At 56.9% G+C, this 13,703-nt stretch overlaps 4 protein-coding genes across 4 annotated transcripts; 3 read left to right on the top strand and 1 right to left on the bottom strand.

Moving 5' to 3' along the window:
- Positions 1-1,848: 1,848 nt before the first annotated feature.
- Positions 1,849-2,859, bottom strand: BCV69DRAFT_282658 (hypothetical protein). The gene is made up of 2 exons (XM_025492432.1): positions 2,336-2,859; positions 1,849-2,246 (listed from the first exon to the last, which is right to left on the bottom strand). Exons 1-2 carry the CDS (start codon positions 2,843-2,845, stop codon positions 2,067-2,069), a joined length of 690 nt encoding a protein of 229 aa, XP_025348325.1. The 5' UTR covers positions 2,846-2,859; the 3' UTR covers positions 1,849-2,066.
- A 237-nt stretch (positions 2,860-3,096) lies between these two features.
- BCV69DRAFT_312417 (hypothetical protein) lies at positions 3,097-7,302 on the top strand. The gene is made up of 2 exons (XM_025494926.1): positions 3,097-3,886; positions 3,967-7,302. Exons 1-2 carry the CDS (start codon positions 3,258-3,260, stop codon positions 7,079-7,081), a joined length of 3,744 nt encoding a protein of 1,247 aa, XP_025348324.1. The 5' UTR covers positions 3,097-3,257; the 3' UTR covers positions 7,082-7,302.
- Positions 7,303-8,298: 996 nt separating this feature from the next.
- On the top strand, positions 8,299-9,279 carry BCV69DRAFT_312416 (hypothetical protein; the record flags this gene model as incomplete). Its single annotated transcript, XM_025494925.1, has 4 exons — positions 8,299-8,459; positions 8,559-8,930; positions 9,035-9,182; positions 9,262-9,279. Exons 1-4 carry the CDS (start codon positions 8,380-8,382, stop codon positions 9,277-9,279), a joined length of 618 nt encoding a protein of 205 aa, XP_025348323.1. The 5' UTR covers positions 8,299-8,379.
- Positions 9,280-9,567: 288 nt separating this feature from the next.
- On the top strand, positions 9,568-10,196 carry BCV69DRAFT_298939 (hypothetical protein; the record flags this gene model as incomplete). The annotated part of the gene is made up of 2 exons (XM_025494279.1): positions 9,568-9,647; positions 9,770-10,196. 2 exons carry the CDS (start codon positions 9,568-9,570, stop codon positions 10,194-10,196), a joined length of 507 nt encoding a protein of 168 aa, XP_025348322.1.
- Between the last annotated feature and the right edge of the window lie 3,507 nt (positions 10,197-13,703).

Genomic DNA, 13,703 nt, shown 5'->3' with positions numbered 1-13,703 from the left:
TGGGAGTGCGACTGTCCGCCCGTAGAGGCTCTTCCAGATGGGTGAGCGCTCCGGTAAGACTGCTCTGGATTTGCTGATGCGCTAGTCTGACTGGCATTGCCGATGGCGATTGGTGGAGCGTAGACATTTTGGCGATCGGTCAGAGCAGGTGCAGTGGCAGAGGATGCCAAAGTAGAGGAGGGGTACGTGGCGGACACTGGTCGCTCTTGCTCCGACCTCCGGGAGGATGTGTGAAGGGTGGAGGAGTCGGTGTACGACATGGTGGCAGCGAGGGTCAAGTCTAGGACTGGCGAGAGGAAGGGGGAGGAGAGAGGGGTCAGTGAGTGAACATCCCCTGGGGGATGTGATGAAGTGAGTGAGAATTGTGTTCGCGTCCTCACCTTGCAATGACTATCCTCTGATCCCTGACACTAGTCCAACCTGCTGACGACCTCTTGGCACCTGGGCGATTACGAGAGGAATGGTGAAGGCGAAGCTCGTATGGAGTGGGTAGGACGGATGGTGAGATGAGATGCGATATGATCGGTACCAGCTTTGCCAATGCTTGGTGTGATGCAATAGGAGATCGGTGAATGAAACAAAGACGCTTGCTAGGCCGCCCTGGCACCTTGATTGCCTTGTTGTCGGCGTGCTCTGCCAGGCGCGATGAGGCGCGGTGGGGTCAAGGAACGGACGATGGAGTGCGAATTGCTGGCCGCGTTCAGTTGTCCTGTCGGCCCTAAACGAAGAGGATGCTGGGAGGTATAGGGGCTAGCTGATGATGAGCAGTGGCCGTAGAATGAAGAGGACCGAGCGTGCGAATGGGCGTCGCGAGTAGAGTGGGCGGCGGGGTGGGGCAAGGAAGGAGGAGTTTGTAGCCGGGAAGATGCAAGGGGAGGGGAGGGGGGCGCGATGCGGACGGAGGTAGATACCTCGGGCGTGTGGTGTATGCCTTTGCACTCGTCGCCGTGTGGGGGTGTGGATAGGCGTGCGAGGCGGTGGCGAGGGGGATGACGAGGTTGGTAGGAGAAGAGGGGCGACGACGACGACGACGACGACGAAGCCAGACCCTGGCTTGTCAGTGAGTTTGGGCCAACGTTGTGATGATTGCCAGGACGGAGGTGCAGCCACGCCGTTGGTTGCGTCGCCCAGGGGCCAAGGCGAACAAAAGGGGGGCGCGGGCAGACGGCGCGGGGTCCAAGGGAGCAGAGGAGCAGCAGAAGCACACACACACGCGAAAAGCGGAGATTGGTGCACCCAGACGATCAAAAGCCAAACAACCTGCCTGCCTGCGCCTGCGCCTGCGCCTGCTCCCTGCCCCGCCCCGCCCCGACCCGATCCAAGCCTGCAGGGGGGCGCCGGCCGGCCTTAGCTCAAGCAATCATCACCTCTGACGCGATCAGGAAGCGAGCAGAGCTTCCTCTCACCAACCCCAAAGGCGAGAACATCGGCGCGCGCCTCACCCCCCTCCCTAGCCTGCCGCGTCTTACCCACGCTCGGCACAGCACCCAGATACCAACTGGCGCACAGTGAGGGGGGAGGGCGAACGGAGCCCCCTTCGAATCAATCAACCGATCAATCAACCCATCATTCCTCGCCTGTTCCAGCTTCTAGTGAAGTCACAGCGGAAGATAATTCACCCGCGCACTGGCGAAATGAGCCTCGTCCTGTCAGCTACGCCCGCCTGCATCATGACGCCCTCCCCATGCGCTCCCCACACAGCCTACTCGGATTGACAATGACAAGGGTAAACCTTCTGCACACTCCTCGCGCATCCTTGACCCTCCAACACCCACACTCTTCTGACATGATCTTCATCTAAGATATTTCGATTGTGATGCTTCGGTGTTCGCGAGATACAAATGAGTATGCTGAGATGCTACACTGGGCTGAGCAATTGTTCTCTTTCTCCTCACCCAAAGCTGGGAGCACGGAGAAAAGCAATGGAACGTCGGCGCCAGGAAGTCTCCCCCTTACGACTTTTCATGAGAAGCCGTATTCCACTTCGGTCTCCCTCATTTCCCTGCCTACTTTGACTTGCTCCAACCTCGAAGGTCTCCCGCACTAGACTGATCTGTAGAGCCGCTTTACTCGGCGCCCTCATTCTCCGGAATAGTGTCGGCTCCCTCGTCCTTTTCACTCTTCTCAGAGACGTCCTTCTGAGTCTCCTTGTCGGCCTTCTTGTCCTGCCTGTCAGCCTGGGCCTTTGCTACCACTTCCTTGGGATTCGAAATGTGCTCTCCGTCCTTGGAGGCGGCAATTCCGTGCTGTGAAGGGCAATGTATCAAGACACAAGGGTCAGCATAGGATTTGGGACTCCACCGCGCGAAGAAAGCTTCTGCTTCTCTCAACTCACCTTGAAGTTGGAATTCTGAATACCCGAAGTAGAGTTACTCTCGTCCCTCTCCTTTGCGCTAGGGCTCTTCTGATCGTGAGCTCCCTTGTCAGGGTTCCTGCTAGCCTTGAGATGCTTGTCACCCTCGGGTGTGTCTTCATCGTGCTCAGCCTCGTACTGGTGCTCGCCGGCCTCGTGTCCGTCCTCCTGCTTCCAAACGGCCTCGTCACCTGTCTTGTCATCAGATCGGGAAGATCCGGTACCGTGTGTGGTGGGTGCCTTGCCGCCGGTGATGTGACCGTGCTCGTTGTGGGTCTTCGATGCTGGTGAGGTGAGGTAGACAAAGAGGGAGCCGAAGACGACGGCAGAGGCAATGGCCCAGGGCGTGTCGGAAGACTTGACCTGGCCTGCGTTGCCCGAGTGAGGGTTCGACGAGGCATTTCGAACAGCCAGACGAGGAGCCCTAGCTGCAAGGGCTCCACGTCGTAGGGCTGGGCGAGCAGATGCAATGGCGAGTCGAGGAGCGATCATGATGTGTTGTAGGATATGCGTGGTGTGAGTTGAGGAAAGGAAAGGAAGATGTGCGAGTGGAGCTGCGATGAGATCCTTTCCCGCTCACGGCTGCTTCCGGATGACAGATCCGCGAGGCGCCGTTTTGACCGCACGTGGAGGGCCAGATTCCGTCCCGATGTCTGGCTGCTCGCCCACCCCGCCCGTCCGCACGCTTGGCGCCTCGGCGTCCTCGACTTGCCCTCGGCTACTACCCCTTCCACCCGCAACCTGAATACCACCTCTGCTCCCCTCTGCCACGCTACTCTGCCCACACAAGCAACGTACCGCCCTCCCGCTTGCACTCCCGCGCTCAGCAATACACATAACCTCTCGCTCAGAAGTCCATTCTCGAGCGTTCTCCCTCTGAGCAAGTAGTCCTCTCCACAGTTATATGCAGCATCCTCGAGCCGATATTCATCCAGATCAGACCTCATCTCAGCACACTACCTACTCCAACGACACCTTGGCATCGGCCCAGCATGGCTTCAGCAGCAACCCAACAGGCCCGCGCGTACACCTGCAGGAATCTCATCAGCTGCCCAGTGATTCCGACGACGAGGAGCACGATGATGACCTTCTTAGCAAAACCGTAGTCCTCCCACCTTCTCGGTCGCCCCTGGAGCCAGCGCCTGGCGCGGAGGATACCCCACACAACCACGATCTGGTCAACGATGAACTCTCGCAAGCTTCTCCGAGCAGAACGCGTCCTATCACTTCTCGTCGCAGCGCGTCCAGCACCTCTTCTTCCTCTGATCTGGAAGAAGTGGCGATCCCGCGAAGCTACGTAGCTCTTCTTCCACCCGAGACTTTAACGCGTATTCTTGCTCTCCTGGACCCAGCTCATCTAGTCAAAGCTTCACTCGTCTGCAGGAAGTGGGCTACCATAGCCCGGGACGATGCTACTTGGAGGCTCGCTTTCTGCAAGGCCTTCGGACTAGGTGGAGGCGGAGGGGGAGTGATGAGGAGGACAGACGTGTCGTCGTGGAAGGCAGAATGTCGAACCAGAATAGATCTACTGAGGTGAGTCGAGTGACGTTTGCTGGCTCGGGCTTGGCTCAGCTCTACAGTCCTGACGCGTTCCTTCCTTATCCGTTCTACAGACGCTGGCGCAAGTCTCGCTCTCCAGCAATCTCTTCTGACATGCGGGTGGCCAACATCCATTCCCTAGCTCTATCTTCCAAGCATGCTTTCCTACTTTCTGCCTCTTCCTCTTATGGAGTCGCTTCTCGCTCAGACCCTTTCCGAGGCAAGGTAGCTCGCGGCTTCCTCGATGCAGCAGGTCTTCTGAACGGAGGAGGCATTGGCAACCCCAACACGGAGTTCTCGCCCGATGTCTCGTGTCTCGCTATTGGCGCAGATGCAAATAAGATCGTCTGGGGCTTCAAGAACGGCAGCATAGCCATCACCTCTCTGGGTAGGCAAGGATCCAACCCCCATGGCCTAGTAAGGAATGTCAAATTCTCCCCTCGCGGCAACCACTTGGCAGAAGTAGGCGCAATTGCCTTTGATCATTCCATCAGAGGTCAGCGCAGACGCTCACAAGCCCGGCAGGTGGCTCTCGGGCCAGCAGCAGAGTGCTTCGTCACTGGTGGAGCTGATGGCACTGTCAGGCTCTGGAGCCCGGACAGAGCTTTACCCATCTGGATTGGCACCACAGTGCTTGAGGCCAGCGATGAGGCGACCTCTGACGAACAGGACGTTCCTCGCCGGCGGGCTACTGCTTTGCCCTCGAGTGTCACAAAGCTGGACTTCGATGCCGATCGCGGAATCATCGCAGCCGGAACAGCGTCTGGCCAAGTCTACTTCTGGACGCAGATTGATGTCAGCTCGCTGCTTTCGCTCTCGGGCAGAGCTTGGTCCGACAACGATGGTGCAGAGCCAGAGATCACGACCGTCAAGCAAGACGCTGCTAGGAAAGCATTCAAAGAGGAGATGGCCAGAGTCCGCAAGCTCGTCATCAACCCCGAAGAGGAGGAGACCAGCCAGCAGAGGCGACAGATAGATGGCAGTGGCCAAGTAGAGTATCTGTGCATCTCTGCTGTGGGCAGTCTGCAGACACGCTTGATCATACATCGCAAGGGCTCGTCTTCTCTGGAGTATCACTCGGTGATGGAGACCTCCGAAGGCAGCCGCGTTAGTACGAAGCTCCTGGCAATGACGGGAACTCCGGAAGGGCGGCAACTGGGCGGCGAAGGCTACATCACCTGCGTGCGAGTCGAGCTGCGTGCTGCGAATGCCGAGAACGGGACACAATCTTCACTCGGCACGCCTGCTCAGTCTCCCCTCCTGCGCCCCACATTCAGCGAGGCTATCAAGGAGAATGGCGATGCTATCGGGTCTCCCCAAATGCGACCGCTCACCCTCGAGACACCACCGGCCAGGAATCTTTCTTCAGGTCACTATGCTGAGAAGGACTTTGTGTGTGCTGGCACATCCTCTGGCTGTCTAGTCGGGTGGGTCCTGCCATCATTCGAGGATCAAAACGCTTCGGTCGCATCTCCCTGTAGCCCTCGCTCATCACCGACCTTCGTTCTCGACTGCCATCACGCTGCCATCACCTCACTGGACGTGGCACCTCACCTCTTTGTGGTCGGCACGATCGATGGACAGCTCAAGGCTTTCGATTCGCTCACTGGTGAACCATTGAGGACATGGACGGACAGAATGGCAACGAAGCATCTCGCACGCCAGCTACTCGATCCCGCGCAGGCTCAGCAGGGAAGTCTGAGCACCGATGAGAGGGAGCGCTTCACTGTCAAGCAGATCTTAGTCGACGAAGAGTGGCTTGTGGCTGCCATTGGTCCTTGGGTCCTGGCTTGGCGTCCAGAGAGCGCCTTGAGCGGCCATCAGAAGCGACACGCTCCTCGTCTTGCATCTCCGCATTCCAACGGCACCCCTCCTGCAGGGCGTCGGACAAGCGGCATGCCACCTCTCAGCAAGTACGCTCGAATGAAGGAGCTCAAGACTGAGCTGGCCGAGAGTTCTCTCATTCTCGAAAGGGAGAAGGCTTCTCGGCAAGAGTCGTATGAGCGTTTGAGGTTCGCTCGCGGCTCGCAAGAAGTGGGCGGCTTGAGCGAGGAGGAAGCTCTGGAGTACGCCATGATGCTCTCTCGTCAGGAAGCGGAAGAGCAAGCTCAGAGAAAGGAGCGCGGTGAAGACGAGGTAGAAAGCACGCAGCTGAGCGAGCTAGCTAGGATCAGAAAGGAGGACAGGGAGCTGCAAGACGCCCTAGAACAAATCGCCTTAGCCGAAGCTGAGGAGAGCCGAGCGGGCATGAGCTCAAGAGGCGCTTCTCCAGGCTCACGAGCGTCACGCTCTTCAAGCGAAGCAGATGACCTCTCTGCCTACGAGGGAGAAGACTACGAAGGCGAAGGCGAAGACGGAGATGAGGAATTCCAGTCTCGGTACCTCTCTCCATCGCCTCACGCCTCTCCTCTGCTTTCTCCTCGATCGCCAGGCTCCTCGAACTCCCGCGCATGGGACATTCTGCGCTCCTCCCGCTCGCTCTCCAGCTCAGGAGCCGCATCACCTCTCCCCTTGTCTACCTCCGCGAGCAGGTCTAGGTGGGGCGAGCACACGAAGGTACAGACGGTACGAGTACCCAGAGAGTCTTGGTCGCCTCAGGTCCTCCCAGCTGCTAATGGTAGGAGCCTGCCTGCTGGCTCAGCAGACGGTGGGCAGGAAGAAGACTGGCCGACATTGCAGAGTGGGTCGTACTCTTCATCACAGCAGAGCCTATCGCCACTTGCACAGGAGGCTTTCAGCCTCGACGATGAGATCGATCCGATGAGTATGGTCTCTGACTCAGGCAAAGGCAAAGGCAAAGCAGACGACGACGATCCCTCGTCACCACCTGTGAATCTACCTCCGCCAATCTCGCCGACCCCTCAACAAGCATCTTTCTTCCCTGGCCCACCAGGCACGCCCCTTTCCCCACATCAGCCAGCCGTGAGCACCCCGAGCGTACAAGGCGCCTGGGCCAAGGGCACTCCAAGCTTCAAGAACGCCGCTGCTGCTGCTACCGTCAATGGCAGCTCTTCACCTTGGAGCGCAAGAGGCGGCGGTGGGTTTGCACCTCCTGCTGCTGCCGGAGCAGGAGGAGGCGGATTTGCCCATCGGAACGCTACCGCGTCGAGCAGATCGGGAGACGATTTTGACGAGGATCTGAGGTTTGCGATCGAGCTGAGCTTGGCGGAGGAGAGATCGAGGGGATGAAGGTCAGACAAGGGGAAATGCTTTTGAGGGGTACGGCGGCATTGTTTAGACTGTCTCTTTGTCATTGTGTACAGCGTCCGAACTCAGCCTCGGGTCAGACCTGCTCACCCAATCGCCATACTATCCACAGTATCTAATCCATCGCCCGTCTCTCTTCCAATCTGCCTGTCTATGCCATGCACTGCATATTTCTCCTCTCATCCGACACAATCGCATGCCCCTTTCCTCTTTGGGATCCCAAGACAAGGCATGTCTCGCAGCCTTTCCGCGCCCCTTTTTTCACCTCATGGCGCATAGCCCTGCGTAGCCAAGCAGGCCTGCCGCCCGCGCCCGCGCCCGCGCCTGAAGAAAAAATGCGTGGCGCTTCCCGCGTCTCTGACCCGGCACAGGCGCAAAGCCCAAGGATCTCGCTTTCCCGCTCTCCCGCACAAATGGAGCATTGGAGCAGTGCAGAGCTCTGAAACCGAAAGCGAAAGCGAGACCGAAGGGGAGCAGCGATAGGGAATTTGTTATTAGTGCAAAGAGTGCAAAGAGTGCGGAGCTTGAGGGGGAGGGAGTGTCGATAGGAAGGTAGAGGAGTTGAAAGAGGGGGGGAGAGAGGAGGGGATCATGCTGTGAGCGGAAGGCAGGGGGGGAGAAGAGAGATCGGAAGCGGAGGAAACGGAAAGAGCGCGGAAGGACTCTCGGCCGCCCGCCCGTCTGAGAAGATCCAGCCGCTTCCCGCCTCACCATCACCGCGTCCAAGGCAAGGCTCAAAAAAGGGCTTGATCACGCAGTCTTCTTGACTCGAACAGCTTCTCAATCACATCTGCTACACTGACAACATTGACTGACGCTCAGAGCAAGGATACAGTCCTTCACACGCAGCCGGAAGACGCTGAGCTTCTAGAGCAAAGCGCAATTGCAGGAAGCGCTCGCTGTGCTTGAGCGAACTAAGTCTAGCTTGGGGAGCGCCAGCATAGGTCGACTTGTCAGACAATCCAAGGTTAGTGGAGTGGCTACTGAGATGAGTGTGCTCTTTTGGGGTGGGGTTGGTGCAGGGGCATTGTTGGGGCGATCGAGATGGCAGGCAATCGCCGCGCTCGGCTAGCATCCGTATGCCTGCTGCCCGCGCGGCTTCCCCACTGGCACGGTCACAGGACGGCCTTTCGGCCCACACTACTATTAGCCTTGACCTCCTGTTCCTTCTTCCTTCCTTTCCTTACAGACACACATCACAACCATACACGTTCTACCACACCAGAGATATACAGTACCGCGACTTGATCCAACAACCTGAACTAACGACCCGATCAAATATGTCAAACCAAGCACGTCCCTCTTCGCCCTTCAACGCCCCTCCTGTGGGAGAAGGAAAGCGTGCGACGGATTCCACCAAGTGAGTCAAAGACCTAGCATCACCTTGCTTCCTCCCTGCTCAGCCTGAGACTAATTCTGTCATTGTATCCCGCATTCTTCGTTCGTCCTACTTCTGCAGCGCTCCTTCGCCCGCCAGAATGCCGGCAGTCAATCCGGAAGAGTTGATCATCAGCGATCCCTCTTCACACCCAAGCAGCAATCTTGCTGTTACCGGATCGGCTAATGATGAACAGGGATTCCAAGCAACCGGAGCACCTCCAGCAAGCGAAGGACCCCATGCGACGGAAGAGCCTCGAGAGGCGGAAGCAGAAAGGGAGACAGGAGAAGGAAGTGGCCGAAGAGACGAGCCGAAGGGGTCGAGAGGGCAGAGAGGTGGTCCGAAGGATGGGGCCAGGCGAAAAAAAAAGAAGGGTGTAGCGAATGATGAAGTCGGGAGGAATGCATTCTTCGCCCGCATGAGGCGCAAGACGAAGAAGATCAAGAAGGAAGAGTAAGGTCCTTCTCGGTGAATGGAAAGAGCTTCTGAGGCAATCGCTTTGCGGGCACCCTGTAGTGTGACTGTTCGACTGGAGTGAGGCACCGTCGACCCTGCAGTCCACGTCTGTGGACTATAATCGTTGCCAACACTTCTTCCAACACCGTCATCGATTCATCGAGTGCTTCCTCTGAACGAAAGAGGGATTCAGATGTTGCCGAATTGAGCCATGATAAGATGGAGCCGAGCTCTCGTTCAGGTGCCGGAGTGAGGCGGCGAGACTCACCCTTGCTAAACAGAGGAAGCATGAGGAGTCTCATCAGCCTTCTTCTCCCGTCCACTTCAGGAGACCAAGGATCGGTAATGGGGAGCAGAACGAAGAGAGAGTCGTCGGGCCCTGCATTATGTGCGACGAGTCGGGTTGCTGGGGCGAGAGAGAAGGCTCATGGTCGCCGCGCTCGGCTAGCATTTGTCTGGCTGCTGCCTCCGCCGCCTCGCCACTGGCACGGTCAAGGGCGGCCTTTCGGCCCATACTATTAGCCTTGACCTCCTCTTTCCCCTTCCTTTCCGTACAGACATCCTTACAGACACACATCACAACCACACACGTCCTAACACATCAGAGACATACACTACGACAACCTGGTTCAAGATGTCCGACTCAGCTCGTTCCTCTGTGCCCGACAACACCCTTCCTGCGGGAGAAGAAGATAATGAGACGAGGGGTCACAAGTGAGTCGAAGACCTAGCACCACCTTCAGGCGAGACCACAGTGGTCACTGCTTCGCTGCTCGGCGTGAATTTGACCCTGTCATTGCATCCCACACCCTTCGTGAACCCTTACGATTCCCTAGCGCTCCTTCCCCCGGCGAATCCTTGGCAGCCGAGCTTGAGGAGCTGGCACTTCAGGCCCCTCTGCAAGACCCACGCAGCATCTCTGCTGTGGCCAATCTGGAAAACAGAGTAGCAGCGATGGCTCTCCGTAGGGCTATAGCTGTTACAGAATCTCAAGCAGAGGAAGGCAATCAAGAGGTGGCAGAAGCAAGGCCAGCAGAAGAGGGTGACGTGGGAGGCGAAGCAGGCGGAGAAAGGGCTGATCAAGCAGGTGACGGAAGAGACGAGCGGGTTGGGTCGAAAAAGGGGAGAGGACGAAGCGGAGGAGAAAGGGCGGAATCATCAAGATCAGGACGACGTAAGGGGGTAGCCAACGCCGAGCTGGGAAGAATGGCCCGTTTCGCTCATCTGAGGCGCAAGAAGAAGAAGATCAAGAAGGAGAAGTGAGGCCATGAAGGTTGATACGAGGGAGATTGTTTAGCTTATATCTTCGAAGGCAGAGTGTGACTGGCGCGGGGCACGATCGACTGTACGAGCGAGGATCATGAGCTAGACCTGTTGCGTGAGCTCCTTTCCAATCCGTCATTCAGTCACAGAGGGAATAGATTCTTTGATTGAGGATTTGAGACACTGTCGCCTTGAATCACAACCCTGCAGGAGCCGAGCACTTCCCCATGTTCTGGCGTGAGGCATCGGCACTTGCGCTCGCTAGAAAGTCGAATAGCATGAGCTGTGTGATCCTCCGTTCGTCCTATGTTCCCCTCCGGCAGACTCAGGAGGCGTAAAGTACGGAACGGCACGCTAGAGGCACGCTGTTGAGGACTGCAGTGGGTAGGTGGAGGTGCGGTGTTGGAGCGAGAGACCAGGAACAACAGTAGCCGCACTCGGCTTGTGCTCCCTCCGCCCCACGTGGGCAGTCGAGGGGGCAGGCGTATACACTCGACCTTGCTGGCTCAAATGGACCTCACCCACCTGCTTCTTGTTCCTGGTTCCTCTCCCCATCGAATCACCACCCTTTTGCGTCTACGATGGCTCAGCCTAGTTCACCACCTCATCAAGATCGTCCCCAATCTTTGCCGTCTCAAGAGCAGAGAGACACAGGCGCAAGAACCCAACAGTGAGTCCATGAGCTGAGTGTGTTTCCGAAAGGGACCGGGTGCAGTTCAGGATCGAAATTGACCCAGAGACTACCCCTCGCTCTTGCACCAGGCTTGCACCTCTCGACGAAGAAGACACTCGAGCAGACGGAGCAGTACCTCCAGCACCAGCGCGAAGGATTGTAGTACAGCGAGGAGCAGGACAAGATGGAGGCAACGCGACGACAGTACCAGACACAGACAACGCGACAGCACGCCACAGAGGTAACGCAAGCACAGCACCAGACACAGACAACGTGACAGCACGAGACAGAACCCAGGTGGCAGAGCAAGGTACAGAGCAGGCCGAAGGAGGAGGACGTGGAGGAGGGGTAGCCAGGGGAGAAGCCGGAGTGAGGGGGGCGAGAGGGAGAGGAGGGCGAAGGGGTAATGCCAACCCCCGCGTCATTGATGCTGCTCGCTTGGCCTTCTATAGGCGAAGACTGCGGAGGCAAGGGCGATGAGCGCAAGCCAGTGTACTCATGAGTGTGACATTCAGATTCAATGATCTTGACAGAATGTTTGTCTGGAGCTTGAAGCACCGTTTCTCGATGGGGTACGATGAGAGGCAGCACTAGTGAAAGTTGATGCACAAGTAGTGATGTAAAACAGGCACAGAAGAGACAGAGCAGGAAGAGAAGCTGAGCGAGAAGGACGGGGCCATCGAGGATTCACAAGAAGGAGGAGAAGAATCGCACCACAAAATCTCTGTATTCGGGCAACTTTCCGTGGCGCGATGAGAAGAAGATGAGGAATGCAGCGAATCAGTGACCGAGGTGAGATACGCCAACGTCAACATTTCAGCATAGTCTGCAGAAGAACGTCTGTAGAGTGCTGTAGCGCGAATGATTAATCCACATTAGTAGCCGAAACAACAAGCTCATGGGAAGACCGAGAAGGCAGACAGAGAGTGATTGCGCTGAGAGTCGTAGGGGCAAAGGCAATGTTCTCGACCAACGCGCGCAGACGGCTGACGTGGCGTAGAGCGCTCAGTCAAACAGCACCCCCTCTCTCGTCCTCCCTCCTCTCCTTCTTTCTCTCACCTTCCTTCCTCTCTTCTCCTCCTTCTTCTTCCACCTGATACCTGCGTACTGTACTGTACATCACAATACCTGTTCCCCAGGCACATGAAGGTCCTGAGGGCCGTTACTGTCACATTTGCAGCACCCTTTGCCAAGGATGGGCCACTCTCAAGGCTGGAGGCTTCAGAACTCTCGATAGGGATGAAGTCCTTGTCAAGTGAGTCGATCTTCAGCGAGTGATACTGTACATTCGTCTCTGCTGATCAGAGATGTCTCGGACCTCTGCAGTCCCTTCCTTCCTCACTCCACCCAGACACACCGCACATATGTCTGACCTTGCCCTCAATATCGACTCGTATCATCTACAACAGGATCAAGATGCTGCGACGCAAGATCTCCAAAGGACACGAAAGCTTTGCACAGAGCAAGAGCGAGGAGAGGGGAAGGCGAAGGGGAAGGCGAAGGGAAAGTGGCCGGAGTGGGAGCGACAGGGTTGCCGAGGGCAGAGAAGTGGCCCGAAGGATAAAGCCAGACGGAAAGGAAGAGTTTAGGAAATACCGAGGTCGAGAGGACTGCCTTCTTCGCCCATGTGAGGCGCAATCGGAGGAAGATCAAGAAGGAAAAGCAAGGTCATCACCAGCAATTGTACAATTGGTTCGAGTCAGTCGTTTTGCGGGCACCCTTTAGTCTAAGTGATCGACTGGCGTCATCAAGATCGTCCACAGATCCTACAGGCGGAACAGCGAAGAGACCTTGGTCCCAGATCTCTGCAGTGAGTCGATGAGCTAGTGACGCTTTCGAAAGATCGAAACAGTGAAAGATCGAACTGATGCAGAGGCTCTTGGTCGTTCTCACACTAGACGTTCGCCTCTTGCGGTAGAACATACCCGAGCAAACAGAGCCGTAGCTTCGCAACCAGCACCAGCGACTGCTGTAGAGCAAAATGTACAACAAGACAGAGACGACGCGTCAGCAAGTCACAGTGTCCAGGCGGCGCAGCAAGACAGACTCGAGGCGTCACAGCAGGACAGAGTCCAGGCGGCACACCAAGACAGAGTCCAGGCGGCTCAGCCAGCACCGGCCGAACGATTGCTGCTGCTGCTCCCTACAGTCGTAGCAGCACCGCGATTGGAAGAAGAAAGGCAAGGTGGAGGGCGAAGAGCAGTCCTTCCTCTCCCACTGAGTATCTGCGTACTGTACTATACATCACAACATGGGCTTCGCAAGCACGTTCATGGCCTTGAGTGCCGCGTTGATGCAGACCTCCAGAAGCCTTGCTCGGTCATGAAGGGCTGACAGGAGTGAAAGGAGGAAAGTGCTTGTCAAGTGAGTCGATGTTCAGCTCGTGGTACACTCAACCATGCTGACTAGCTTTCTTTCGAATCTCTGCAGTCCCTCTTTCCCTGATCACACACTCCTGACACAAGGAAAAGACGTCCGATCGGAACCCACCATCCGCCTCGTCAATGCCAGGTTCACCTGCCTTCTCGACTCTTTCCAGAGAAGCTCAGCAGAAAGAAGGCCCAGCTCCAGAATCTGGACGTTAAGTCGATGGGAGCGTCCCAACAGAGAGCAAACTGGTCACTCCATCGGCGGATGAAGTAGATCTGACTTTGTCTTCTCACACCAGTCCTTGCTCAAATGCTTTCTCCTCAATCCCCTTCGACTATCTCACGGAGGACTTGCAAGCTCTCGCCCTTCGCCCGCATCCTCCTCCTGGCGACAGCAATGCCTCCGGTCTTAGTACGCTGGAGAGAGGCGTCGGTGCGTTGAGCCTACGAAGGGAAGAAGCCATT

This window comes from Pseudomicrostroma glucosiphilum, assembly GCF_003144135.1.
Source record: "Pseudomicrostroma glucosiphilum strain MCA 4718 unplaced genomic scaffold BCV69scaffold_6, whole genome shotgun sequence".
Classification (NCBI taxonomy): domain Eukaryota; kingdom Fungi; phylum Basidiomycota; class Exobasidiomycetes; order Microstromatales; family Microstromataceae; genus Microstroma; species Microstroma glucosiphilum.
This window is presented reverse-complemented; position numbering and strand designations above follow the sequence as displayed.